This window comes from Myotis myotis, unplaced genomic scaffold (assembly GCF_014108235.1).
Source record: "Myotis myotis isolate mMyoMyo1 unplaced genomic scaffold, mMyoMyo1.p scaffold_m19_p_21, whole genome shotgun sequence".
Classification (NCBI taxonomy): Eukaryota; Metazoa; Chordata; class Mammalia; order Chiroptera; family Vespertilionidae; genus Myotis; species Myotis myotis.
This window is the reverse complement of record NW_023416326.1, coordinates 14,777,252-14,804,213: the sequence shown is the minus strand read 5'-3', so window position 1 is coordinate 14,804,213 and position 26,962 is coordinate 14,777,252. Positions and strand designations below refer to the sequence as shown.

The 26,962-nt window shown below is 43.3% G+C and overlaps 1 protein-coding gene across 10 annotated transcripts in view; it reads right to left on the bottom strand.

The window, feature by feature from the left end:
- Positions 1-21,344, bottom strand: part of CDC42BPA (CDC42 binding protein kinase alpha) — a 197,622-nt gene extending 176,278 nt beyond the window's left edge. For 3 of the 10 annotated variants that reach the window (XR_004975057.1, XM_036355004.1, XM_036355005.1), the window contains exon 1: positions 20,092-21,343. Coding sequence is in view for 9 of the 10 variants with exons in the window: in XM_036355004.1 (XP_036210897.1) it covers positions 20,092-20,269 (178 nt within the window). In the remaining variant the exon portion in view is untranslated. Of the gene's footprint in view, positions 1-20,091 lie in introns of all 10 variants that reach the window. The other 7 variants (XM_036355002.1, XM_036355003.1, XM_036355006.1 and 4 more) reach the window with 6 other exon arrangements.
- Between the last annotated feature and the right edge of the window lie 5,618 nt (positions 21,345-26,962).

Genomic DNA, 26,962 nt, shown 5'->3' with positions numbered 1-26,962 from the left:
CCGTATCAACTGTTTTGCTTCAGAGTTTTCAGAAAGATAGATGATAGAGCTTTGCCACTGGTTTGTAAGCTGGTGAAATGTAACACCGGCTTCAGTACTTTTTGTAGAAGCTCTTTTTGTTTTGCCCTCCCCTGGGGAGGTGCATTCGCAAACAGTCCCTTGTGTTTTGAACTCAGGAGGTTTTCACAGCCCAAAGCAAGGCACCGGAGCAAGAAGCATGCCTTCACTTCATAGAGTGGGAGGTGGGCACCTGTGAGACGGGAGTGGAAGAGTGAAGTCCGCAGGTTTCAGAGTGCTCTCAAATAGTTGGTTTCCAGAAAAGAATACTGAGTGAAGTGGGGAATCTGGAATTTGATTCCCATAAAACGACATATACCCTCACACCCCTTGGGAAGACTTTATGCACTGTACAGATTACTGAATCTGAAGACTACTACACTAGGTTATCATAATCCTGAGCTGTAGCAGACATTTGAAAAAGTGAAATTGACAGCTTATATTTTAACAAAAAATTTTTAATCTGGTTCTAGTTAACTGACTCTCAGGCATACACGAATGATACCTTAAAAATGGACTCCACCCTGCCCTGGCTGATGTGGCTCAGTTGGTTGGGGCTCCTCCCATGAACCAAAAGGTTGCTGGTGTGATTCTGGTCAGGGCACATGCCCTGCCCACCCCACCCCACCCCCCACTCCCCATCCCCGGAGGGGGCATACAGGAAGCAGCCGTGGATGTTTCTCTTTCTCCCTCTCCCTGTCTCTCTAAAACAATAAAAAAAAATTTTTAAATGAACTGGAAACTTCCTTTTCTTTTTTTTTTTTTTTTTTGTCATTGATTTCAGAGAGGAAGGGAGAGGGAGAGAGAGAGAAACATTAATGATGAGAATCATTGATCGGCTGCCTTCTGCATGCTCCCCACTCGGGATCAAGCCCACAACTGGGCACGTGCCCTTGACTGGAATCGAACCCGGGACCCTTCAGTGTGCAGGATGATGCTCTACCCACTGAGCCAAACCAGCCAGGGCCTGGAAGCTGTTTTTAAACAGAGATCACCTGCATTATGAGCAGACGACTCCTGGCTGGGGACCGTTTTCTTGGCCCTCCCTCCCTCCCTTCTCCTCACTCTGAGATAAGGTTGCTGGCGGTGACTATCAGCACAGCAATTCAGAGGTCAGAATGCCTCTCAGGGCCAGACTGCCTCCCAGAGTCCCTGGGACAGACTTGCTGCTCCTGGTGGCTGAGGTTCCGTCAGTAGCTGTCTAGTGCCTGTTCTAGTCCTGATCCAGCGCCAGGCCTGCTGCCTGCCCCTCACCACATCCTCCCAAATTCTAGTACTCTGTCCCCCAAAACAAAATGGCACCTTGAACATGGAGAATCCAGGCCAAACCAAACTAGGAAAACCAATCTGGTGCCCTATCAAAACCCCTTTCATGCTGCAGTAAAAAATAATAATAATAATAAATTTTATTTTTCAGAAATCCTTTTAATCATTAAAACTCCTTTTCCGAATTGGCTGCTTTGGTTTTTACCCAGAACCCGGTGGAGGTCAGGTCAGTAGGGCCAGAGCCCCAGCACCTCAGCCTCCCTTTCTGTCCATGCTTCCCATCCCAGACGCCTGGGGGACTCCAGGGGCATCTCAGAACACAGCTCCTAAGGGGACCACCAGGTCAAGTGGTTCCCCACCCTCGGGACAGAGGCAGTCAACCAGCCAAGGGCCACCAGCCTCCTTCCAGCCCTTGTGATTCTAGACAAGGGCTCCTGTCCTGGACCCCAAGCCAGCCAGCCCAGGACCCCAGAAGCAGCCCAGAGCTCACAGGGCGTCCACCTCCAGCTGGTGAGCCTCCTGTGGCAGATGCCCGGTGCCTGTATGGAGCCAGGGCAAGTGAGACTCGAGGCCCTGCCCTGAGCACCAGGCAGCAACTGTCTTGAGCACCCACCACCTTCTGCCCAGAGTCAGAGCTTTGCTACCCAGTGTTCCAACTCCACATCTGAGAGTTTGAAAACAAAGCCGGGGCAGATAAGAGGAATGCAGAGCAGTCCAGAGACTCAGGAGACCTGAACGTGGCTCTCACCCTGCCAAAATAACCCTGGGCTAGACACACCCGCACACAAAAAGGCGGGGGGGGGGGGGGGGGTGAACTCACTTGTTCTGGGTAAAAGCCACTCAGCCTCCCAGTGAAGCACCTAAACTGGGGGTGGTCTTGGGCATCCTGACACACTATCTCCTCTCATTACATTTCCAATAATCTCAATACCTCCCAATACTCTCAGCTGCTTACTTTGTCTTAAACATTACTGAGATCACAGAAGCAATTAGAAGTGAACTGCTTTATCTCCCCACCACAAAACCTACCAACTCACCTGTATCTAAACCTTGTCCTCTGCCTATAAAACAAATAAAACCAAAAAAGCAAGTGCCTGCTCCAATGGAAGCCCAATCCCTGCATTTGCATTCCCTACATTTCTCCCTGCTGAGCCATCATCTTCCATCCTGCTTAGAAACCCCATGCTCCCCTCTACCTACCACCCAATTGCTTGGCCCCTCATCGCTGAAACCCCTTAAAGAGCCACCTATGTGACTCCCACTGTACTTCCTCTCGCTCCTCATCGGGCTCCACTTGGACACTTGCCTGCATGTCAGCCACATTCACAACATGTGACATTCCTTTCCTCTGAAACATATTTTGCTCCCTGACAATCTTCTCCTCGTTTTCTTCTACATCACTGGCCACTCTCCATTTCTGGCTCCTCCTCCACTGCTCAAGCTCTACATTGTGCATGCCTCAGGAGTCAGTTCTTGGCCCCCTTCTCTTTCCTACTGACATATTTTCTTTGAGAAATCTCTAGTCCCATGGCTTTACCTCTAAGCTGGTGAATCTAAAATTTTTATCTCCAGTCCTACCCTTCCCAATAACTAATATATGTTCAACTGGCTACTGTCCCAAACTCAACATGGCCAAAACAGAATTCTTAATTCTCACCCCATCCATAGCCCTCCCCGTCACATATGCTATCTCAGTATGGCAGTACAAATGAGTAATTGCAACTAAGAGTGTGTGTTCTAAAATCAAATTCCGCCACCTCCCCACCTCCTCCTTCCCTTGCTCCCTCAGCACCCCACCACTGCTGCTGGTCGCCCACCATGTTCCACCCCGCCCCCTGGTGGTCAGTGCACGTCATAGCGAGCAATCGAACTCCCGTTCTCCAAACCCCAGAGGGGACACTTTGCTATTAGCCTTTTATATATGCATAGACATAGATGAGACTACAGACCTGTGCCTCAGTTTCCTCATCTGTGAAATAGGGATAACACTCCCTTCTTTGGATGATGATTATGTGAGACAATCCATGAAAACTGCTTCAATAGTGCCTGACATACAGTAAATAATAAATAGGAGCTGTTGTTATTCATCTGATTCCTCGGGCCAAAAACATGGACTTCATCCTGTGACCAAACAATCTAAATTACCACCCAAAACACTGTCATATGCTTATTTTCCTTATAACTGTTACCAATATCTGAAATAATCCTATTTATTTACATGTTTATTTTCTGACTCTCCCAAATTATGAGGTAAGCTCCATGATAGCAGACACCCTGCCTGTCTTATTCACTGTTGTATCTCCAGAAACTGGTACCTACCACAGAGAAAGTATGAAATAAATATTGGTTAAAATGAATTAATGAATATACTAACCAAACATTCTATCATAACAAAAGACTACACATCTTAAGAGTACTTATACTTTGATAGAAAGCAGTTTCCAAGTCTTGCTTTAAAAACAAATAGATATTCAGTGGCTCCCAATGCCTAAAGAATCAAATTCAAATTTTGTAATAAGCCAACTGAAATGCTCCAACTCACCATTCCAACCATGTTTCCCACTATTCCCTCCCCCTGTTGCCTTTGAGCTTTGCTGCCTCCACACTCTGCCTTCCATCTAAAATGCACAAAAAATTCTCATCTCAGGATCAGCTCAAATGTCTCCATGATTAATTCTTGTCCATTCCCCACTCTCCTTGTCGATAGTAATCTCTCTCCTGGGCCTCTTTTCATACACTTACAGTCTGCTTAATTTCGTGAGGGCAGGAACCACACATTAGTCTTTATTGTTCCAACACTCCACTGTACACATAATTCCTGCACCTCCATTATGCACGTATTTATCGTGCACACTAAATATTTATTAAATTGACTTTAAGCAGACCTTTTCCTAACCACATCTCTGCAGATATCACTAACAATAAAGTTATGCTGGAATTTGCATTAGATATAGAATGAGAAGTGATCCTTGATGCGACATGTAAAAAGGCAATTAATAATCCAAAACAAGTCAATTGGTTGTCAAATGAACACCATAAACAAGTTTTATAGGCATTCAGAGAGGGATAAACCAGAAAAGATGGCATGGATTCGAAAAGCATTTCTTTATGACCATGTGCAATTTTAAAATTAAAATTTAATTAGTGACATTTATAATGCATCCTTTTCTCTCTTCCATAGAATAACGCTGGCTCAGAATCCTTAAATCAAAACTACATGAGCCCTAGCCGGTTTGGCTCAGTGGCTAGAGCAACGGACTGCTGACTGAAGGGTCCCAGGTTCGATTCTGGTCAAGGGTACATGCCCAGGTTGCGGGCTCGATCCCCAGTAGGGGGCTTGCAGGAGACAACTGATCAATGATTCTCTCTCATCATTGATGTTTCTATCTCTCACTCCCTCTTCCTTCCTCTCTGAAATCAATCCTATATAATAAAACTCTAATATGCAAATCGACAGAACGGCAGAATGACCAGTCGCTATGACGCGTACTGACCACCAGGGGGCAGACGCTCAACACAAGAGCTGCCCCCTGGTGGTCAGTGCACTCCCACAAGGGGAGCACTGCTCAGCCAAAAGCCAGGCTCACAGCTGGTGAGTGTAGCAGCAGTGGTGGGAGCCTCTCCGGCCTTCTTGGCAGCGCTAAGAATCCCTCAAGGGATGTCCACCTGCTAGCCTAGGCCCGCTCATGCACCAGGCCTGTAGTAAAAATATATTTTAAAAAAAACAAAACCCAGCCCTAACTGGTTGGCTCAGTGGATAGAGCTTCGGCCTGCGGACTGAAGGGTCCCAGGTTCAATTCCGGTCAAGGGCATGTACCTTGGTTGCGGGCACATCCCCAGTAGGGAGTGTGCAGGAGGCAGCTGGTTGATGTTTCTAGCTCTCTATCCCTCCCCTTCCTCTCTGTAAAAAGACAATAAAATATATATTTTTTTAAAAACAAAACACATGAGAAGGTATTACTTAAAGGTGTTAGGGAAAAGAAAAGAACACCATAACACTTTACTATAGCACTAAATTCCTATAGAAAAGGCTATAAATAAATTGTAAAACTCAATGCCAACTGTAGTGGAGACCATTTGTAGTTTACCAAGAATCATTCCCTCTTCTTAAAATCCTAACAACAAGTTACCTACTCTTTCCTTACACAGCTCATGTGCCAATGCAATAACTGGTTCAGGAACAGACATGAGACCTAACTGTGGGCGTTAAGACTGGCGAAGTTCTGAGAGCTTCCTTTCCTTACTCCTCTTAAGATAGTGGTTCTCAACCTTCTGGCCCTTTAAATACAGCTCCTCATGTTGTGACCCAACCATAACATTATTTTCGTTGCTACTTCATCACTGTCATGTTGCTACTGTTATGAATCGTATGTAAATATCTGATATGCAGGATGGTCTTAAGCGACCCCTGTGAAAGGGTCGTTTGACCGCCAAAGGGGTCGCGACCCACAGGTTGAGAACCGCTGTCTTAAGAGGATGGTAAGAAGCCACTTTCTCTCCCCCACCTGAAAAAGGAATCCTGCTCTTCCTGTGCCATCCTATAACCTTGGGAGGAGTTGGGGGTGGGTGGTGTTAAGAAAAGCCTCAGCTATGGCAGCAGTGAGACTGGAAGAATCGGTTGTTTGACAACACTGTAGAGCCATCAACCTGTAAGTTCACCCTACCTTTGCTCTTGATAGGTTAGCTAGTAAAACTCTCATTATTTAAACCAATTTGCATTAGGTCTTCAATTAGAGCCAAAAGTCTGCTATCAACCCTCCATTTTTACTATTAATCAACAGCCTTTTCTTATTACTCACTATCATGTAAATTGTTTTCTTCCCCCAACCATGGAGGTCAGAACTTATGCCATCAAAAATTTGACCTGTTTCTGCCACAGAATCATAAATTCAAGAAATACTTAAAATACAAATGTTCACAAAATTCCTTTCAAGTTCATTTTAAAGAAAAACTCAGTTAAAACTTAACAAAAAGGCCTGATGTCTATAAGACCTATTATAATAACTTTTAAAGTATTATTGTTGAAAAGAAGAACTATCAAGTCTAAGATAGCCCTAACCGGTTTGGCTCAGTGGATAGAGTGTTGGCCTGCGGACTCAAAGGTCCCACGTTCGATTCCAGTCAAGGGCATGTACCTTGGTTGCGGGCACATATCCAGTAGGGAGTGTGCAGGAGGCAGCTGATCAATGTTTCTCTCTCATCTATGTTTCTAACTCTCTATCCCTCTCCCTTCCTCTCTGTAAAAAATCAATAAAATATATATATTTTTAAAAGTCTAAGATAATTTTTTACATTTCAGATAAAAACTACATTTCACTACATTCAGCATGGGGCAAAAGTCGGTTAAAGTTGTTCATATGGAAAATAATACAATAACTAATATATAACACAAGAAAAAACTCTGTCTCATGTACTCACAATTGTAAACTTACTTTTAACCTACCCTGTATATATCTAGAGACCCAAGCATTGCCATACTTTTATTCTAAGAGAGATAATAGATGTCATAATTATTATGAAAAAGATCCTGTTCTAATTATTTTCAGCTAGAATGGAAATAAAACAAGTATTTTTGAAAATATTTTTATTTATAAACGTCATCAATATAGTTCTCTGAATTAAAATCCTCTTTGTCTATTACTTAGAAGTAATACTAAAATTCAATACGTTAATGTAAAATAATTTGGCCAGAATCTTATTACTTTCCACTGAATTCTAAAATCAAAATTCTGACTTTTTATAAACTTTATTTGGGCCCAGCCAGTGTGGTTCAGTGGTTGAGCATCCACACTTGAACCAGGAGGTCACCATTCAATTCCTGGTCAGGGCATATGCCTGGGTTTCAGGCTTGATCCCTAGTAATGGGTACGCATGAGACAGCCCATTGATGATTCTCTCTCATCATTGATGTTTCTGTCTCTCTCTCCCTCTCTCTTCCTCTCTCTGACATCAATAAAAACATATTTTTTAAAAAAAAATTATTTGGGCCCCGACTGGCATAGCTCAGTGGTTGAACCTGGAGGTCATGGTTCAATTTCCAGACAGGGCACATGCCCAGTTACTGGCTCCAGTGTGGGGAGTGCAGGAGGCAGCTGATCAATGATTCTCTCCCATTGTTGATGTTTCTCTCTCTCTCCCTAAAGTCAATAAAAAAATCAATCAATAAATAAAAAGGTGTCAAAGTCATGAAAGTTGAGAAAAATCTGAACACCTAGTCCCGAATGAATGACACTATAAGGCATGATATCCAAATGCAACATGTGACTCTGAACTGAATCCTTTTGAATCCTTTTGCTATAAAGATATTATCAGGACAACTGACAAACTTGAATGAGTTCTAAAGATTAGAAGATAGTAATACATCAGTATTAATTTCTCGATTTTAATAGTTGCAAGTGGTTATCAAAAGGATGTAGAAAATACACACAAACATATAGGGCATCAAACTGGCCCTTCCCTGTTCAATGGTTCAGAGGGAAACACTGTACTGTACTTGCAATTTTTCTGTAAGTTTTAGACTGTTTCCAAGTTTCTAAAAAGTATTTCTTAAAGGTAAAGAAAAAGATTAGGGAAATAGACAAGGACCATATCGTTAAAAACCCTCTATGCCACGCTATGGAGTTCAAATGTCGTTCTGAAAGCTACCAGTAGTCACTGCGGGATGTCCAGCAGGATGCTGGAATAACCAAGGATCATGCTGTGTTTTGGTTGTTGACCTTCACCAGAGAATTTTCCCCCCAATGATTTTTAGAGAGTAGGAGGAGAGAGAGAGAGAGAGATTGAAGCACTGATGAGAAACATCGTTCAGCCGCCACTGGGACTGAGCCTGCAACCCAGGCCTGTGTCCTGACCAGGAATCGAACCGTGACCTCTTGATGCATGGGTCAACACTCAACCACTGAGCCACACCAGCTCATGTGTCTTTTTAAAAGCCCTTCTACTAAACAAAGGTCTGGGTGTTAGGATTCACAATATTTTCAGCTGAGGGGCACATGCAATAATGAGGTTGCAGGTTATTTAGCATTGGGGGCGGGGGGGTGGGAGGGAGGAAGCATGATGAATAAGGCCAGTAAGACCAGGAGTGTAATCCATTTACATACGTTTAATACAGACAAACAATTGAGCCAGAGGCACAGAGAGGGTGAATAAAATCAGGAGAGCCCAAGAGCGGCTGTACTTAACTGGGATTACCACAGGAAGACGAGCGAAAAAACAAGTATGGCCACTGCATCACAACCTCAGGCAATGTAACAGAGCAATGGGCCCCTGGAAAGAACCGTCAGCTTAGCACGCATCAGTCGGAAATGGGATGACACATCACAAAGGAATGCAGCAAGAAGGCAGAAACAGAAATCGCACCACACTTGCAAATATTACTGTATTTTTAACCATAAAAGCAAGGGAAACCTTTGTAAGTATGGAATAGGGAAGCGCTTTATGATAATCATATCTATAGTTTAGCTTTATCACATTCCTGAACTTTTAGTCTGATTTAAAATGTTTCTTATTTATGGTTTTTGGTCCGGGCAAGGCCATAGCTGGCAATACAATCTCAAAATGGGGCTTCAGCCATTGTGGGCTTTTCTTAATCTCTTTTCAAGCAAGTATTTTTTAAATCTTAGGACAGGAATCTAAGTAAATGCTTGATGGCTTTTAATAATATCTGAGTCAAGTTGGGACACTACACTCCCAGTAAACCAGATACTTAATAGATTCTTGTTGTAGCAGGACAACTACACTGCTTTTACAAAACCCTCATAAAATCTAATTAGCTGTGTTCTATTTCACAGCCATGATAGTCTCTCTCTCAAATTCTGTACTAATTCTGTAAGAGAGGTAACTGGATTAAAAAATGATCAAGCCCTACCGAAGGTGGGGGGGGGGGGGGAATCACTAGGTTAGCAGGAGCATCTTTGCAAACCAGCTGTTCCTCTTTAAAAGGGTTCCAAAGTCAAATGACTTAGGCAAATTATAGGTACAACAAAGTTAAAGAGCTTCTATACTGCAGAACTTTAAAAACGTTTACCATGGTAACGTGCTTTGCAATATCCAGAGGGATGCAATGAACCCTATTTCCCAATCTTACCTATCCCCTGAACTCTTAATTTTCAGAATATTCATTTTTATCTCTTGAAATATCGTTTGGGAAACACCGGTATACAATAATTATCTCCTTCATACTTACTGTCAAGCCACACAACATGCATTTACGAATGCTGCATAATCTTTAGTCTATAAAGTCCAAAGTTAGACACATCACTAATTTTTCATTATTAATTTAAGTTTATTCTGAGTTGAGGTCCAGAAGGCTACCACTAAATTGCATATTGGAGTTACTTAAATCCAAAAATAAGACACAACTAGCCACTTCATAATATTTGCTGTTGGTGGTAGAAAGAATGAGCATTGGCTTAGTATTTACTGAAAAATAGTTCAGTTAAGAACAACAAAATGTTCCAATGCAAATATCTTATCCTAGGAAAAGGAATGAGATACTGTTTGCATAGTCACACAGGGAGAGGCATCTCCAATGCCAATGAAATATTATCAGTAAGCTGTGAATATGTTTGTTCATGGTAAATGCAGTTATTTATATCTTTGAATTAGTACATTTCAATTAAACTTTACCAAAAAAAAAATAGCGTTTTAATTTTTCCTTTATCAAAGACTAGACAGAAACTTAAAAACCAAAATGGGAGGGAAAGGTTGACAAAATACAATAAGTCACCAGGAAAAAAACACAACTAAATCAACTTTCAACCTTTTGGCAAAATAAGCTACTACTATTATGCCCATTTTTTACAAATGATAAGAGAGAGGTTAAATAACTTGCTTAAATACCCAGTTAATAGCCAAAATCAGTCTGAATCCAAAGACTCTGTTATCAGTATCATTGGTTTAGAGCAGGAATATTTCAGAGGTATTCTACCTATGGAAACTCTGTAAATTGAATTACGTTTTATCACTATGAATAGAGCAAACTGAATAGAAGGGCGTGTGTTTTTTTCACTGATAAGCCTACAGTGTTGTGTAAGCAACTGGAATGAAAACTGAAAATTAAATGATTACACAGACTGAACTACTTCACATGTATTTTTTTAAATTTATTTCAGAGAGGAAGGGAGAGGGAGAGGGAGAGATAGAAACATCAATGCTGAGAGAGAATCATTGATCAGCTCCCTCCTGCCTCAGCCCCACTCATTGGCCATCGAGCCTGCAACCAGGGCATGTGCCCTTGACCGGGAATCGAACCGTGACCTCCTGGTTCATAGGATGATGCTCATCCCCTGAGCTACGTCAGCTGGGCCACATGTTTGTTTTTTAATATATTTTTATTGATTTCAGAGAGGAAGGGAGAGGGGGAGAGAGAGATAGAAACATCAGTGATGAAAGAGAATCACTGATTGGCTGTTTCTTGCACGCCTCCTACTGGGGATCGAGCCCACAACCCAGGCATGTGCCCATGACTGGAATCGACCTGGGACCCTTTCAGTCCTCAGGCTGACGCAGCTAGGGCAGGCCACGTGTATTTTTAAAAGATTGCTTTCATCCACATAAGCAGCAGTACTTTTAGCACAGTTAGACTGGGGGTAAGAGAAATGGTGGTAATGGGGAAGAATTAATGAGAAAAATAAATGTCTATCAGGAGCAAAAAGAAGACTAATTTATCCCGCTGTAAGTTACTTGTCTTTAAGCAATCAAGCTGAATCACCTCTATTATTATTATCTGCCACCCTAGCACCCAGAAGTTTATAGTGTCACAGAGGCCTACCTGTTCACATAGTGCCGAAGTAGCACCAACTATATATGGTTTTTCTCTTTAATAAAAGGATTGTATCTTCTGGTTCCTGTATACAACAAATAATAACTGCTGCCACTTGAAAGCCATAGCTTCACAGATACAATGTTACAATAATAGCAGAGTTCCACATTAGTCCAAACATCTGAAAACAACATTAGCTAAAAGTTGTAACCTCTTAGACAAAATAATACTGAACACTATAATGAATTCTAAAGTTGCATAAGTCTATGATCGCTCCTCTCAAATATCACAAAATAATGAATAAAATTGTTTCAGGTAAATAATAGTTTTGCAACATGTTACAATTATAGTAACTAAAGCTATAAGTGAGAATTTCCTTACTTATTGTGAATGCCTGTACTTGAAAAGCAAGTTTAATTAGAGCAAGAGGTCATAAACAGAAACTTTTCAGTAATTCCAAGGACTTCATAGGGTAACAGCACTGGTTCATTATTATATCTAGTTTCACTCTACTCTACAGATGCTTTTCCTAAATGTAATTTTCACCAGCATCACTCTTGTGCTACCATGATTGTTTATTTTTCAATTCACATGACTATCACATAGAAGACAATTAAAAGTCTCCAACTGCCCATCCAGTGTAGCTCAGTGGTTGAGCATCGACCTATGAAGCAGGAGGTCACAGTTCAATTCCCGGTCAGGCACATTCCTGGGTTGCAGGCTTGATCCCTGGTAGGGGGCGTGCAGGAGGCAGCTGATCAATGATTCTTCTCATAGATGTTTCTATCTCTCTCCCTCTCCCTTCCTCTCTGAAATCAATAAAAATATATTTTTTAAAAATAAAAGTCTACAACCACTAAGTAAAATATAACTTACTGAAATTTGGATTCTCTCTACAAACCACGCAGCATCCCAGTTGCCCTCAAGACTTTCTCTTAGAACCCTGATACAAAGAATAGCATGACCTCATACTGAAAGAACATTTCTCAAAGGGTGTTCCATGGAACACTTGCCATCCATCTTCCAGATACTCTGGGAAAAAAATGATTCCATAATCATATGAAATTATAATTCTAGGATAACCTGCAGTATTTTTAATGTTTACTTTTTTAAAAAACACTTTCCCAAATTTATTTATCTATGTAAACCTTCTCCTCCCCACCCACCTCCCTAAAGCACTTAATCTCTCATGGATTTCCAGAACACATTTTGAAACTAAGGAGGGGTCTAGAGTGAAAAAGCCCCGATTCCAAAATAGAAGCAAAAGGTTCATAGGAGGGAGATTTAAGGGGCAAATATCAAGACTGGGAAGTGGCGGAGCCAGGTCTTTCTGCCTCCTGTTACCCTGAAAGCCAAAGTGGTGCTCCTTTATAGCAGCAGATAAAGCAGCACCAGATTGGGGCAGGGGCGTTAGACAACAGAGGGCTAGCCACTCCCCACCTATTAACTGGAAAAAGAAGTGGGCACAGCAGAGAAAAGTGTGGAGCACGGAGCTGGGAAGGGCAAGCCTGAGCTCAAATCAGCATCGGAGGGGAAGAAACGGAAATCCCCTAGATCTGGAAAACAGTGACAACAAGACAGCCACTCGTATGTCCGGGATGACCTATCCTAATAGTGGAGTCATTCCAAAACAAAAGCCATTAGGGAAGGAACTTCTCAACTCATTAACAGACAGTAAGCGCAGCTTCGCAATTCTTGGTCTTAGCGACCAAACTCGAAGTCACTCTCACTGGCAGTTTCATTAATAACAAGAGATGCCCTCTCAGCAAGATAGGAATTGAAGGATCATACCTCAGCATAATAAAAGCCATATGTGACAAACCCACAGCCAACATCATACTCAATGGGCAAAAACTAAAACCATTCCCCCTAAAAACAGGAGCAAGACAGGGATGCCCCCTCTCACCACTCCTGTTCAACATAGTACTGGAAGTAATAGCCATTGCGATCAGACAAGAAGAAGAAATAAAAGGCATCCAGATTGGAAAAGAAGAAGTAAAACTGTCCTTATTTGCAGATGACATGATACTGTACATACAGAACCCTAAAGACTCCATTAAAAAATTATTAGACTTAATAAATGAATTCGGCAATGTAGCAGGATACAAAATTAATGCTAAGAAATCCATGGCATTTCTTTACACTAATAGTGAACTTACAGAAAGTGAAACTACAGAAGCAATCCCATTTACCGTTGCACCAAAAGAATTAAAATACCTAGGAATAAACTTAACTAAGGAGATAAAAGACTTATATGCCAAAATCTACAGGACACTGAAAAAAGAGATAGAGGAAGACATAAACAGATGGAAGAATATACCGTGTTCATGGATTGGTAGAATCAACATCATCAAAATGTCCATACTACCCAAAGCAATTTATAGATTCAATGCAATCCCCATTAAATTACCAACGGCATACTTCAGAGATCTAGAACGAACGTTCCCAAAATTCATCTGGAATAAAAAAAGACCCCGAATAGCTGCAGCAATCCTGAGAAAGAACAAAGTAGGTGGGATCTCAATACCAGATATCAAACTGTATTACAAAGCCACTGCTCTTGGTACTGGCACAAGAACAGACATATAGATCAATGGAATAGAATAGAGACCCCAGAAATCGACCCAAACCACTATGCCCAATTAATATTCGACAAAGGAGGCAAGAGCATACAATGGAGTCAAGACAGTCTTTTCAATAAATGGTGTTGGGAAAATTGGACAGATACATGCAAAAGGATGAAACTAGATCACCAACTCACACCATACACAAAAATAAACTCAAAATGGATAAAAGACTTAAACGTAAGACGGGAAACCATAAAAATACTAGAGGAATCCACAGGCAGCGAAATCGCAAACATATGCCGAAGGAATTTCTTCTCTGATAATGCTCCTAGGGCAATGGAAACTAAAGAGAAAATAAACAAATGGGACTACATCAAAATAAAAAGCTTTTGCACAGCAAAGGAAACCATCAACAAAACAACAAGAAGACCCACTACATGGGAGAACATATTTGCCAATGATACCACCGATAAGGGTTTAATTTCCAACATTTACAGGTATCTCATGAAACTTAACAAAAGGAAGATAAACAATCCAATAAAAAAATGGGCAACGGACCTAGATAGACACTTTTCGAAAGAGGACATACAGAAGGCCGAAAGACATATGAAAACATGCGCAAAGTCACTAATTATACGAGAGATGCAAATCAAAACGACAATGCGGTATCATCTCACACCTGTCAGAATGGCTATCATCAACAAATCAACAAACAACAAGTGTTGGAGAGGATGTGGAGAAAAAGGAACCCTTCTGCACTGCTGGTGGGAATGCAGACTGGTGCAGCCACTGTGGAAGACAGTATGGAGCTTCCTCAAAAAACTAAAAATGGAACTCCCATTTGACCCAGTGATCCCACTACTAGGAATATATCCCAAGAAACCAGAAACACCAATCAGAAAGGATATATGCACCCCTATGTTCATAGCAGCACAATTCACCAAAGCTAAGATTTGGAAACAGCCTAAGTGCCCATCAGCAGATGAATGGATTAGAAAACTGTGGTACATATACACGATGGAATACTATGCTGCTGTAAAAAAAAAAGGAACTCTTGCCTTTTGTAACAGCATGGATGGAACTAGAGAGCATTATGCTAAGTGAAATAAGCCAGTCAGAGAAAGATAAGTATCACATGATCTCACTCATTTGTGGATTATAGAGAACAACATAGACTGATGAAAAGGGACAGACCCAAAGACTGAGAAACAGCAATCAGGCTATCAATCCCCAGAAGGAAAGTAGGGGAGGGCGGGGGTAAGGGGAAGAGATCAACCGAAGGACTTGTATACATGTATATAAGCCAAACCAATGGACATGGACAACAGGGGGATGGGAACATGAGTGTGCGGGGGGGGGGGGGGGGGGAGGTTAGGGGTTAATGGGGGATGAGGACACATTTGTAATACCTTAACTCGGCCGTGATCGTATAGTGGTTAGTACTCTGCGTTGTGTAATACCTTAACTAATAATAAAAAAAAAAAAAGTAAAAAAATAAAAATAAAAAAAATAACAAGAGATGCGAAAACCTCTGGAATTAGCAAGTAGTTCCCACCTATTATCTACTCTAGCGTTCACGTGGAGTAACTAGAAGATATAACCAAAAAATGACCAACCTGTATAGACCGATGGAGACCTATGGTCATTCCTCCTGTTCAAGCTTACAAAACTCTGACAATCAATGGAAATCAACATCCGAGAGCCCAAAGGCAGCAAAGGGAAATGACAAAGGAATAGGACATGAACCATCAAATACAAAGGAGTGAAGTTAATTTCTCTCTCCATGAAGTTCTTCTAAATTAAAAATACCCAACCATTCCCAGGTCAGACCAAAGTAGCAAGCCAAGAAAACATATGTTCGTGCTCATGTTCTTACTCTTCCTCTCTTCCATACTCCCTCTCTCTCTCCAGGGATCTTGTCCCTCCCTAACCTTCCTCTCTTCATTAATTCATCAGACTGTGCTTTTAAGAAAAGGACCCATGTCTATCATCTCTTCACTGTTAAACAGTCACCGTATTTCAACTTCATCTACACTAAAGAGTTCCAAACTCTTTTATCCCAATCTACATACAGCAAGAAGTACAAGAAAGCACAAGAGTTTGTGCATAGCAATCCTTACTCTTTCTACACAGGATGTACTGGATATTTTCTATTCTAGTTTATTTAATGTTTTAAATGTTGGTTGGACTTTCAAACTAATCAAAACCAAGAGGATGAAAAACAATGAGCTACATAGTCAATGTACTGTCAATCAGTGTACCAACAGAGAAAAGGTTTTGAAAGAAATTTGTTGACGCCATAGAATAGTACAATAAAATATTAATTTGTAACAAGTTCAGTTATTTTACCACTAGAGGCCCAATGCACAAAATTTGTGCAAGGGGCTTGGCCCTTGAAGCCCCGGCTGCCTTCCCCGCCCCCCTGACCATTGGTCATTCCAGAAGGTCATTCTGAAAGGTCGTTCTGCCATCCAGTCTAATTAGCATATTAGCTCTTTATTATATAGGATAACATAACCTGGGCTTACTATGTAATATTAATCAAGTCCTAGGAATTATGGGAAATTTCATAAAATTTACAACATACTATGCTATTTGTTGTTTGTTTTTACACTGCTATGCTAATGTATGCCTTGTAATTCCACATGAAATTTCTAAAATTCTCAAAGTGCTAATTCTGGCATCCCTGTTCTCACTCATAAAGCAATAGATTCTTAAAAACAGAAAAGAAAGAAATGGAAAAATAATAGCCACCACTTAGAGAACATGCTTCTACCATGTGCCAGCACTGTGTTAAATCAAATCGCTGTACTTATTCACTATTCTTCTTAGAAGAGACTATTAGGTGGCTAGTATAAAGGAAATAAGTGCCCACGCTATATTTCTGAGACATTTATAAGATCCTAATTGAGGATTTTAAAAAAATAATTTTAATCCTCTGTATTAAATGAACATATTGACAATTTGGTGTGATTCATAAACTCTACTCAGGAAAAGCTAATGATAAGGAACAGCCGAAGTGAAGGACAATATACCTTCCAAAAGATTCAGATCCTTCCAATCAAGTCATCATCACCTCACTTAACTGACCCACGCATGAAAAAATGTGAATAATCTTTAAAACTATGCCAATGAAAGAAAAAGTTAAAACCACAGTACCTGCTGATGTACTCTAGCAACAAGTTTATTCATTGTTCAGGTTAGTGTGTGTGCTTGTGTATCACTGAACAAGCTATAAAATTAGTGTTATTTAAGGTTAATTTAAATGTAATGTCACAAAGTCCAAGATTCAGGAAGTATCAAAAACCAGTTATCCACATATAAGTAGCTAGGATGTTTCTTTTGTATTGAGTAATACCATCTTTCATCTATTTTTTAAGTAAATTAGTAAAGAATTACCTTAAACTCCCATTTCCCATTTCAAAGTAGAGGGTAGCCAATTGAATGAATAATAAATTTAGTTATTACTAGGAAGATATTTTTACTTCTACAACTCTACTGTAACTTATTCTAGAGTTAGACTACTGACATCAACACTCTAATTTTATGAACATACAAATCATAATTATTTCAACAACTTAAAAATCAAAGGAGACAAAACATAGTCTTTCAAGTCTTTGGACATAACTAGAAAATATGTTTTATTAAATGGAAAGTGACCTATGGCCTTAGGGAAGTCTCATTCCCTTGCGCTATTGCTATTGGCTTAATCCCCTCATCCTCTCTGGAGCGCTACTTATTTACTCCCTCAAGCACTCAGAGCAAGGATGCTGCCAAATACATTCATCTCACTTTGAATCGTCATTTTCTTATTGTCATGACACTGTAATGAACAAAACATTAACTGTACCAATATAAACGTGAAATGGGCCATAATTAGAAATAAAGTGAAAATGATGGAAATAAAGCAAGGTAGAATCTTGACTGACTCTTTTTTTAAAAGTAGCCTGTCATAAGCATAAAAATAAGGGATATCTAGATGATACTTTAATATAAATAGCCACACACAAATATACAGCATATATTATAAGGTATTTACTACTGCTCTCCTGTTTCAAATACTGGATTTTTAAAACTCAAACTAAAAACTTTAAGTAAAATCTAAATTGACAAATTTAATCCCAACAAATATTCCCTGTAAATTTCCATTATAGACCCCCCAAAAAGTTTAAAAAATTAAATTGAGGTCCAGTCACTAGCTGGAAACTTTATTAATCTAATTGTTTTTATATAATGTTAGGCAATGAAAAAAAAATAGGACAGTTCCCCAAAATGTAGTAATCAATTCAGACATGAAGAACAACTGACCTATTTCAATACTTAAATGAAGAGACTGGCATTCTTAAATAACCTAAATCCTCAAATAACTTAAAGATAGTAACTACTACTTATGGCACATCTTGACAGCTTCTCCATTTTGACATTCCTTTTCTTACTCTTTACCCAGACTTCTGTGGTTGGTAATTCCCACTTTCAAGACCTCATACTCCCAACTTAAAAATGACTGAGACTTAACAGACACTACCTGGCCCAAAGGTGCAAAAAGTCAGTCCTTAAAAATTCTGGTCTCTGGTTCTCTATCACTGAGAAACACAATAGAAGTTTACTTAGAAGACTGTACATTTTTGTTATGTCATATCAGATTTCCACAAAATATGAAGCATATTACTAAAACTGAATTTGTTTTAAATTGTGAAAAGTCCCTGGTTTAATATACTTTTAAAATATATTAATAAAAATAGAGTGTATTTGGCCAAATACTTACTTGACTTGTTTCACTTAAATTAAATATGTATAACGAGTTTTTAAAATATATATAAGAAACAAAACCCAAGGAAACATATTTAGTGGAAAACATCCATGAGTTATTCTGATAATACTGTACAGCAAATATCTCCGAACATAAGACTACTACGTAAACTCTTAATACAAAAGGCAACTGAACATAAGGTTTTCTCTTCTCGTCATAATTTTAAAATTATACTTACTACTGGTACGTAAGAAGAGTTCTTTCACTATTCTGAAGGTGAGAAAGAATAGATAATAGCAATCATAATCAGACTAGAATGAGTTCTTGAACCATAATTCAAGAACTGAAACCCTAATTCTAAAAGCACCAAAAACTTTTCTTTAGACCTCAAAAAAACTCTCTAAAATATTTCTAAATTTATAAAACATGGGATGTAAAACTACATGTAATAAAGTATTTTACTCTGCACATAAAAATAAGACATACAAAACCAAAGTCAAAATGGTCTCACTCTTAACAGAGAAGTCACTTGAAAGATGGTTTAGAATTCTTCCCTTCCCAGTAAAAGTCTGGTATTCTGTTTTAAAAAACCATCCTATTCACTTATATGCAAGCAATCTTAAATGAGTGATTTACCTGACAAGCTAACTTTTAATAAATTCCAAATTAAAAGACAAAACAAAATAATCACCAATTGACTTTTACTCCAGGAACATAAAGCTGACTTGGGAACAAAGACATTCTCGTATCAAAACTTCCCAACCAACGGAAATGCCTAGTTTTACGAAGGTAGCACAGCACTCCTGGGCGGAGCCCCACAAAGCCGCGCGCCAGTGCGGGGTGGGCGATGGGCACAGCTGGACGCGGGAACGGACTTGGAGGTAACACTGGACGCGGCGTGAAGGTCACCTGGGAGCGCCCGCTCTCAGCACTGCTCTCCCACTACCGCGGGTCTTCCCAACCGCACCCGTGCCCGGGAGGACGAAGACAAAACGCTGACCGTTTCAGATAGGAATTAAATGTAGAGCAAACCAAACTTCAGCCAGGAGCTGCTCCCGAACACCCTCTCCCAACCACCGCCACAACGTGTTGAAACATGCAGGTCACTTTATCCTACAAACACGGCAGCTTATGGCAAGTCCATGTGTAGCTGTCCCTTTGCTTGTCCTAAACGGGGATGAAACAAAACCCGCCGATAGCCACCTTCAGGTTCCTGTTGACGTCAGCTATTTTAATATCTCCTCCCATTTTCCAGAGCGATTTCCAAAGTCTGGGAAGGAATGTTTCCACTAATAAATACCTTTGCATTGAATGTCTGTTACACCCCCGGGAGGCATCCAGCTCTGCCCATCACAGAATTACTCAAAAGCTCTTAACTGCTGACCTAAAAACCTAAGTCTTTTCTCGTAAATTCCACATTAATTCGTGGCAACAACTGAGCAGCCTGGTTGTACTCCTGGGAAAATAGTCACCAAAACCTAGAAAAAAAAATTCTGGAATAACTGGTGTCTATTCTCTTATTGTGTGTGTATATATATATTTAAATATTATTTATATATTACATATGACATATTAGGGCAATGTTATATATACTATATTACATACTTTATACCGTATATTATATGTTTATATACTCAGTTTACTCATAGTAACTCTCTATAACAATTACATGATAATGACAAACTCACCCCATTCTAGGTATTCCAGAATGTTCTTCTCCCTTCTCAGCGGAGAGTTGTTGCACTCGTCGTACAGGCAGATGAGAATGTCCAGCAGGGTCTCCACGCTGAAGCACTGCCCGTTGGTCCGCGCCGGCCCGTCCAGGATGAACTGCTCCAGCTGCCGCAAGCGCACTTCCCCGGACATGGTTGGTGGCTTCGGGTCCCGCCGGCTGTCCTCCGACTGGTGGGCGACTCCTCCGGGGATGCTTTGAGCCCAAGTGTTAAAAGCTGCGGTTTTTTAAAAAAAACAAACCGCTGGTGATTCCAGCCACTGTCGTGCAGCGCCGGTGCTGAACCGAACATCCAACACGCCGCTGCCCTCACTTGACTGCCGCGTCTTCAACTCCGCGCGTGGACATATAGGTGTGGGGGGGTGGTTACCATAAAATATATATCTGATACATTTTTTAAAGAATACAATTAAGTCGTAGATTTAAATAAAATAATAATTAAAAGTACAACGAGTCAACACTTCTTTCGGGGGAGGGGAGAGGGGGGATCAACAGCTCTTCTCCTTCATTCAAAATTCAGCTCGTGCAACCTAATCCCGACGCGAAGCCCGTTGCATCATTCATTAGGTCCGCGGCGCATCAGCCATTCGCTTCCCGGGAAGGAGGAGCGCGGAGCAGGGAGGACCAGGCCAGACGCCGGGAAGGGGGAGGGAGACCCCAAATCCGCTGCAGATCCTCGCCACCGCCGCTGGGCCGGTGCATCCGCGGCGATTCCTCCGGCGGCGGCGGCGGAGGGCGGGGGCGACCTGCGGCGGCCGCGGCCGAGCACCGAGTCGCGCCCGGAGGCGGCTGTCCTCCCCCCGCGCTCCCGCTGGGTCACGGCTGTGCAGGGAGTCCCGTTCCCAGCGGATGCGGAGGAAACTTCATTTTTCTCCCGGCTTCTCCCAGGGCCTGGCGGGCGGCGCGCCGGGGCTGCGGGCGGCACTGGGCGCCGGGCCGGAGCGGCGGCTACTCGGCCGCCCGAGCCCGCTCCATGGCGGTGGTCGCGCTCGGCCGCTGGGCCGCGCCGGGCAGGGCGCCGACCTCCACACCCGCACCCGCCGCCGCCGAGGCTCCCGGCGCCCTGGAGGGGAGGGGGTGCTTCTCGGGATTCAAAGCGCACGGGCGGCGGCGGCCACGACGGTGCGGGCGGCTCCGGCGGCCCCGGCTCCTCCCGGCTCGCACCCCCGGGTGAAGGGCATCTTCCCGCGGCGACGAGGGAGCGGCCAGGCGCCGGGGGAGGGACTGGTGCCGCGGCGAGGAGCGCGGAGGCTGCCGCAGCCCGGCTCGCGGCCACTCCCTTCCTCTCCCGCCCCCGCCCCCGCCTTCCCGGCCTCGCGCCCGCGCCCTGGGCTCCGCCAGGCTCCCGGCCCCGGCCCGGCCGCGCGCAGGTCCAATATGGCGGCCGCGCCCCCCGCGCGCACGCGCCCCGCCCACACCGCCCGCACGCCCCGCCCACGCCGCCCGCACGCCCGCCCACGCCGCCCGCACGCCGCGCCCCCGCCCCCGCCCCCGCCGAGCCTGCGGGCCGAGGCCCTGGAGGAGGGTGGGAACCGCCTCGGCGGCCGCGCCGCGGAAAGCGGGGATGCGGGAGGACCGGGCGGGCGGGGAGCCGCGCCGCCGCCTCGCGCTCTCCCGGTCCCCGAGCTTCTCGAGTGGGTCGCGAAGCGGGGCGGCCTCCTGGTCCTCGGAGACCCCGCCTGCGGCACGTTTAAGGGGGCCCCGCGGCCTCAGGTCCCGACAGATCTGCCCAGGAGAGTGCTCTCGCCGCCCTCCCGGGCCGCCCCCAGCCCCCCAGTTCAGTTCTCGGGCTCGGGGCAACCGGTTCCCGGGGGTCTCATTGCAGCGTTTCTGTGTCAGTTCCCGGGGCGAATACCAGGACGGGCTGTGCGCGCTGCCCTCCGAGTGGTGAGTGTGTGAACGCAAAGGACAGGATTCCCGAAGGGTCCCTGCGTCGGGCGCAGGGCTCCTGCCCCGGAACTATTCCCGCCGCCGCCCGCTGCTCCCAGCCAGGGCTGCCTCCTGCAGGGGCCCCGCGGCGGGAGTCGGGCAGCTCACTCCCCCAGCAAGCCCGCACCTCCCGAGCAAGCCCGCACCTCCCGAGCAAGCCCGCACCTCCCGAGCAAGCCCGCACCTCCCGAGCAAGCCCGCACCTACCGAGCAAGCCCGCACCCGTTTGCGCACGCACACGCGTAACCCAATGGCACTGCAGAAATGGCAGCAAAGGCAAGTCATGCATAGCTGCGCCCCCAGGCAGCTGAGGCCTTCCAGGTGGTTCCAATCTGGGTCTGAGAGGAGCACTCACATATCTTGTGGAAGGCCCCATATTTAAATACTAGTGGCCCAGTGCACAAGTTTGTGCACATGAAAGGAAATTAGAAGAAATATTTTAAGATCGCTATTTGCCCTTTCTCTATAATAGAAGTGTCAACCAAATTCATGATCAACAATGACAGATGGAAACACATGCGTGAGATTGGCGCCAGCAAGAGCTTTATATAGATATTAAATATACTAAAAAATATATAAATTAGGTCACTGCATTTCTGTCTTTTACTCTCAAAATTGTCATCTTTAAAATCTTTCTGCAAAATACAGGGTTGTGGGCTCAATCCCCAATAGGGGGCATTCAGGAGGCAGCCAATCAATGATTCTCTCTCATCATTGATATTTCTACCTCTCTCTCCCTCTCCCTTCCTCTCTCAAATCATTCAACATATTTTTTTTAAATCTTTCTGCAAAATACAGTTATTTTCTAGTCCTTTCCAACACCCATGTCCACAATTGCATCGTTTTACGTGTGAATAATATGAAAGCTGAGGAAAAATGAGCAACGAAGGTCTAGAAAGAAAGTCTAGACATGAAGGCTAACAAATTATTCAAGTTGCTATGATTCACAGAATAGTGTGGATTTTTGTGTGAATGTTGGACAGCATTATTTGCAAAGTGCTCTGATAGACTCAGACAAAAGATCAGTCGTTTCTAGCCTGACATCTTTATCTGTGGGCTAATCATAAAAGCATTAGAAAAGCAAAAGGGAAAAAAAAGCAAAAATCCTAACAGATAATCATTAATATTTTGGTGTTCATTATCCATCTTTTTTATGCATTTTAACAAAATGACACATAATAAAAGACAGTTTTATAGCCCCCTGTTTTCACTTAGCAATATATTGTAAACATCTTCTCAAGTCAACAAATATTCTTCAATAACATGGTTTCTAACAGTGAAGCCAAGACATTTTAACATTTTCATTTGACCATGAGTTAGGGTAGCAAAGAAAGAAGCAATTTCTTTTGCTTTTACGCCACAGAACTGGCTGTAAGCTACCTACTTATCGAACTTGTAAATAAGTTTAGAAAAGAATTTAAAAGAAAAAAACCTAAAACATGTTAGCTCTCCATAAATGGGAGCACAGTATATGAGCTACCGATATATTTCTTAATAAAAGAATCAAGCTGCCAGCCCTTTCTCTACCTATTCTGTTAGCACTTGGGTACCACCCACAGGCCAGAGTTTTTATATTTGCATAATAACCTTCACCACGTTGTTTAGTGAGGACGGGGGAGAACATATTTTTATTTAAAAAAAAAACAAAAAACCCACACACACAAAGAGAAGGAATTAGGTTGAACCCAATCAATTTTGCTTGAATAATTCAAGCCCAGAGACTTAATAATTAACTAGACACTAAACACATTGTGCGGGTGTTACTTTAAATGTTCCGGTTGACGTGTGAACATGCTTGTTAATGAAACTGGTATTCAGCCAAAGAAAGGCGCGGCCCAGTCGCCCCACATCGCTGCGTGGCAGGGTGTTCTTTGGGAAGAGAGCCTGGAGGAGGTCTTCTTTGGGAAATGGTGCTTGGGGACCTGGGGAGCAGATTGCACCCCTGCAAACACAATTTGTTTGAAACCATCAGAGAAAAGTTTTATGAGGGGGCTGGGCATTCGTCTGACCTTTCAGGAAAGAAAGGGGGCGGGAGAGGACGTAAAGATGCGAGAGTGAAAAGAATCAGACCGGACGGGAGTCCTTACGTGAGTTCCAATGCAGGCTCTCTTCATCTCACCCCCCACTCCTGACCTAATTAATAGCAGGAGGACCGGTTCATCAATTGGTATTTATAACAACCAGCTCCATTCTTACCTTGCTGTGTCTTAGTCCATTAGCTATAGGTTCAGTGATGGAGAACGGGGCCAAAAGCAAGGTGAATGCACGCAGGGCTTCATGTGTAGTAAGGAGGATAGTTTACCACAGCCCCCTCCCAGGCCCACTAACGCACCCCGGAGCTACGAATGAATGGCTTGGTTTAGTGCCCTCTGAGGTTGAAATGCCGGCAAAGGCTTGTCCTCACTTCAAGTCTGGCTTCCGACATGAGTAATAGCAACTGCAGATGCTTACTTATGGAAAAGGAGGCTTTGTCATAATAATGGCTTTCTTCACAGAACATTTACAGTGAGTGCATACTGTCCAGAGTACTTTGAACACAGTATTCTATTCAATTGTCATGATCACGTGAAATAGAAAAACTGTCATCTCCATATCATTGATGAGGAAACAGGTTTAGAAGGCTTAGAGGACTTGGGAAAGACCACAAAAATAGCAAGCGACAACACCACGCTGTCTCAAGGCGCGGCCAAAAGTCCTAACCACCATATGAGGTCTGAAAGGTCTACGGATCCCGAAAACCACCTCTCCCTCCTGTTGTGACGTGGAAGCATGTATTTGTTAATTCACATATTTGAGCTTTAGAAATTGCTATTGGGGCAGAAGAGGAAAACCCATATGTGATGTGTCAGGATCCAGCCAGAAAAACAGAAATCAGCTGTGCATTTAATCAGAGGAACCCTCATTCTGGAAAATGGCTACACCGGTGATAGAGGAACAGAGGAATCAAACAAGGGAGAGTGAGGCGGTCAGCAGCAGCCGCTGCCTCCAGCCCCTGACCAGGCTGGAGGGAGCTGGAGCCACAGAGGAGACACAGGGCCTACTAGGGAGCAGCCCCAGGCCTGAGAGGGGAGGAAGGTCCTCTGGCCTCCACTCTCCCCGCATTTGCCTGGAACACAGAGTTTGTGAGACCTGTGCATGCATTGTCCCCCAAGGTACACCGCTGAGCAGGCAATGGGGGAGGAGTGGCTGTCAAGGCAAACAGGCCAAGGATTGGCACACATGACCAACCCATTTTACTCAAAGAAGATAAATCAATAAAACAAATGTTTTCTCTCCGAACAACCATGCAGTGGATTTTGAAGTGGCAGGGTTTTAACATGGGGAGACTTTCACTCCTCCCCCTTCATATTTATTTTGCTTTTTGTTTTAACCCCTCACAAAGGTTAAGGAAACCATCCCAACAAACCCTTTTCACCTAGGGCGCGTTTACCTAGACAGACAGTCAGACAGGTTCGTAGACTCAGATGTGTCACTTGCTTATCAGGGGATCTTGCCCAACTTGTCCTGTCTTTAAACCTCTCATTTAAATTTCTCACTAAAGCTCTACATACACAAGCTCTACTACATGTGAAATTTTCAAAAACATGTGTGGGGTCAAATAGTATAATAGAGATATTGTCCTCTACTACATCTAGTTAGTAAGCTTGAACAATAAAAAGGAAGGTGGCATTCTCTTATAAATCCCATCAGCATTGACACATTTGGCAAAAGACTCCTTGGCTGAGTGTGGTGACAAAAACCAAGCCGGTTAATAAGCCAATGTGTTCCTCTCAGCCCTGATGTAGGGCTGGAGGTGACACAGCCAGGGCCGAGGGGCTGGCAGCCAAGCTGAGAGGTAGAGAAGCCAGTTACCACACTCTGGAAATCTCTCCGGCCAAGGTTACCAGAGACTTCCACATGACCAAAGCCAGCCGTCAGTCCTCAGTCCCCGTCTCATTTGACCTTTTAGCGGTATTTGAGCACAGATCAGCCCTCTTCAATGAAACACTTTTCTTCACTTGGCTTCTGTTCTCTCCTCATTTTCTACTGCCTCACTGGCCACTGCTTCTCAGTCTTCTTTGCTAGGCCCTCCTTTCTTACAGATCTCCAAAAGTGGGAGTGCCCCAGGGTTCAGACTTTGAACCCTTTCTAGCCGATTTCAATGAGTCTTAAGGACTCAAATGCCATATAGGATGGCTTGGAAAACACGTCACAAATTCTACAACACTCCTCTCATTCAGAAGTGGGTCTTTATTCCCTCACCTGGAACATAGGCCAATCTCAGTGACTCACCACTGGTAAGAGATAAAATGCAGCAAACATGACTGTTTAACTTCCCAGGCCAGGCTATTAGGGCCATGCAACCTCGCCTTGTCCACTGGAAAACTACCCCTAGAACCCTGTACTGCCATGCAAGAAGTTCAACTTTGTAAAAAGTCCAAGGGTCTTAAGGCTGCCATGCGAGGAGAGAGCCCCAGCCACACAAAGGAGCCACATGTGGACAGTCAGCCTCTCTGAGCAGCACCCGCTGCAGGCAGATGACTGAAGATGCCTCCAGAGGCCTTCAGCCCCAGCTGGCAAGTCACCCAGCCAAGAAGGCCTCCCAGCTGAGGCCCCCGTGGCATGGAGCAGACAAGCTCTCATCGCCACACCTTTTCCAAATTCCTGGTGCACGGCATCGATGCACCTAATAAAACGATTGCATTGAGCCGCTAGATTTGGAGGTGATCTGTTATGCAGAAGCAGTTGCCAGAATAATACATAAATGTTAACCACTTCCAAATTTATGTTTTTTATCGGAACCTTTCCCCCAGATTCCAGACTTATCTTTCTAACTGCCTACTTGATGCTTGCTTAACGGCAATGTGTTCAAAATAGAAGTCTTTAACCCAACCCTCCAAAACAAAAGAATCCATGAG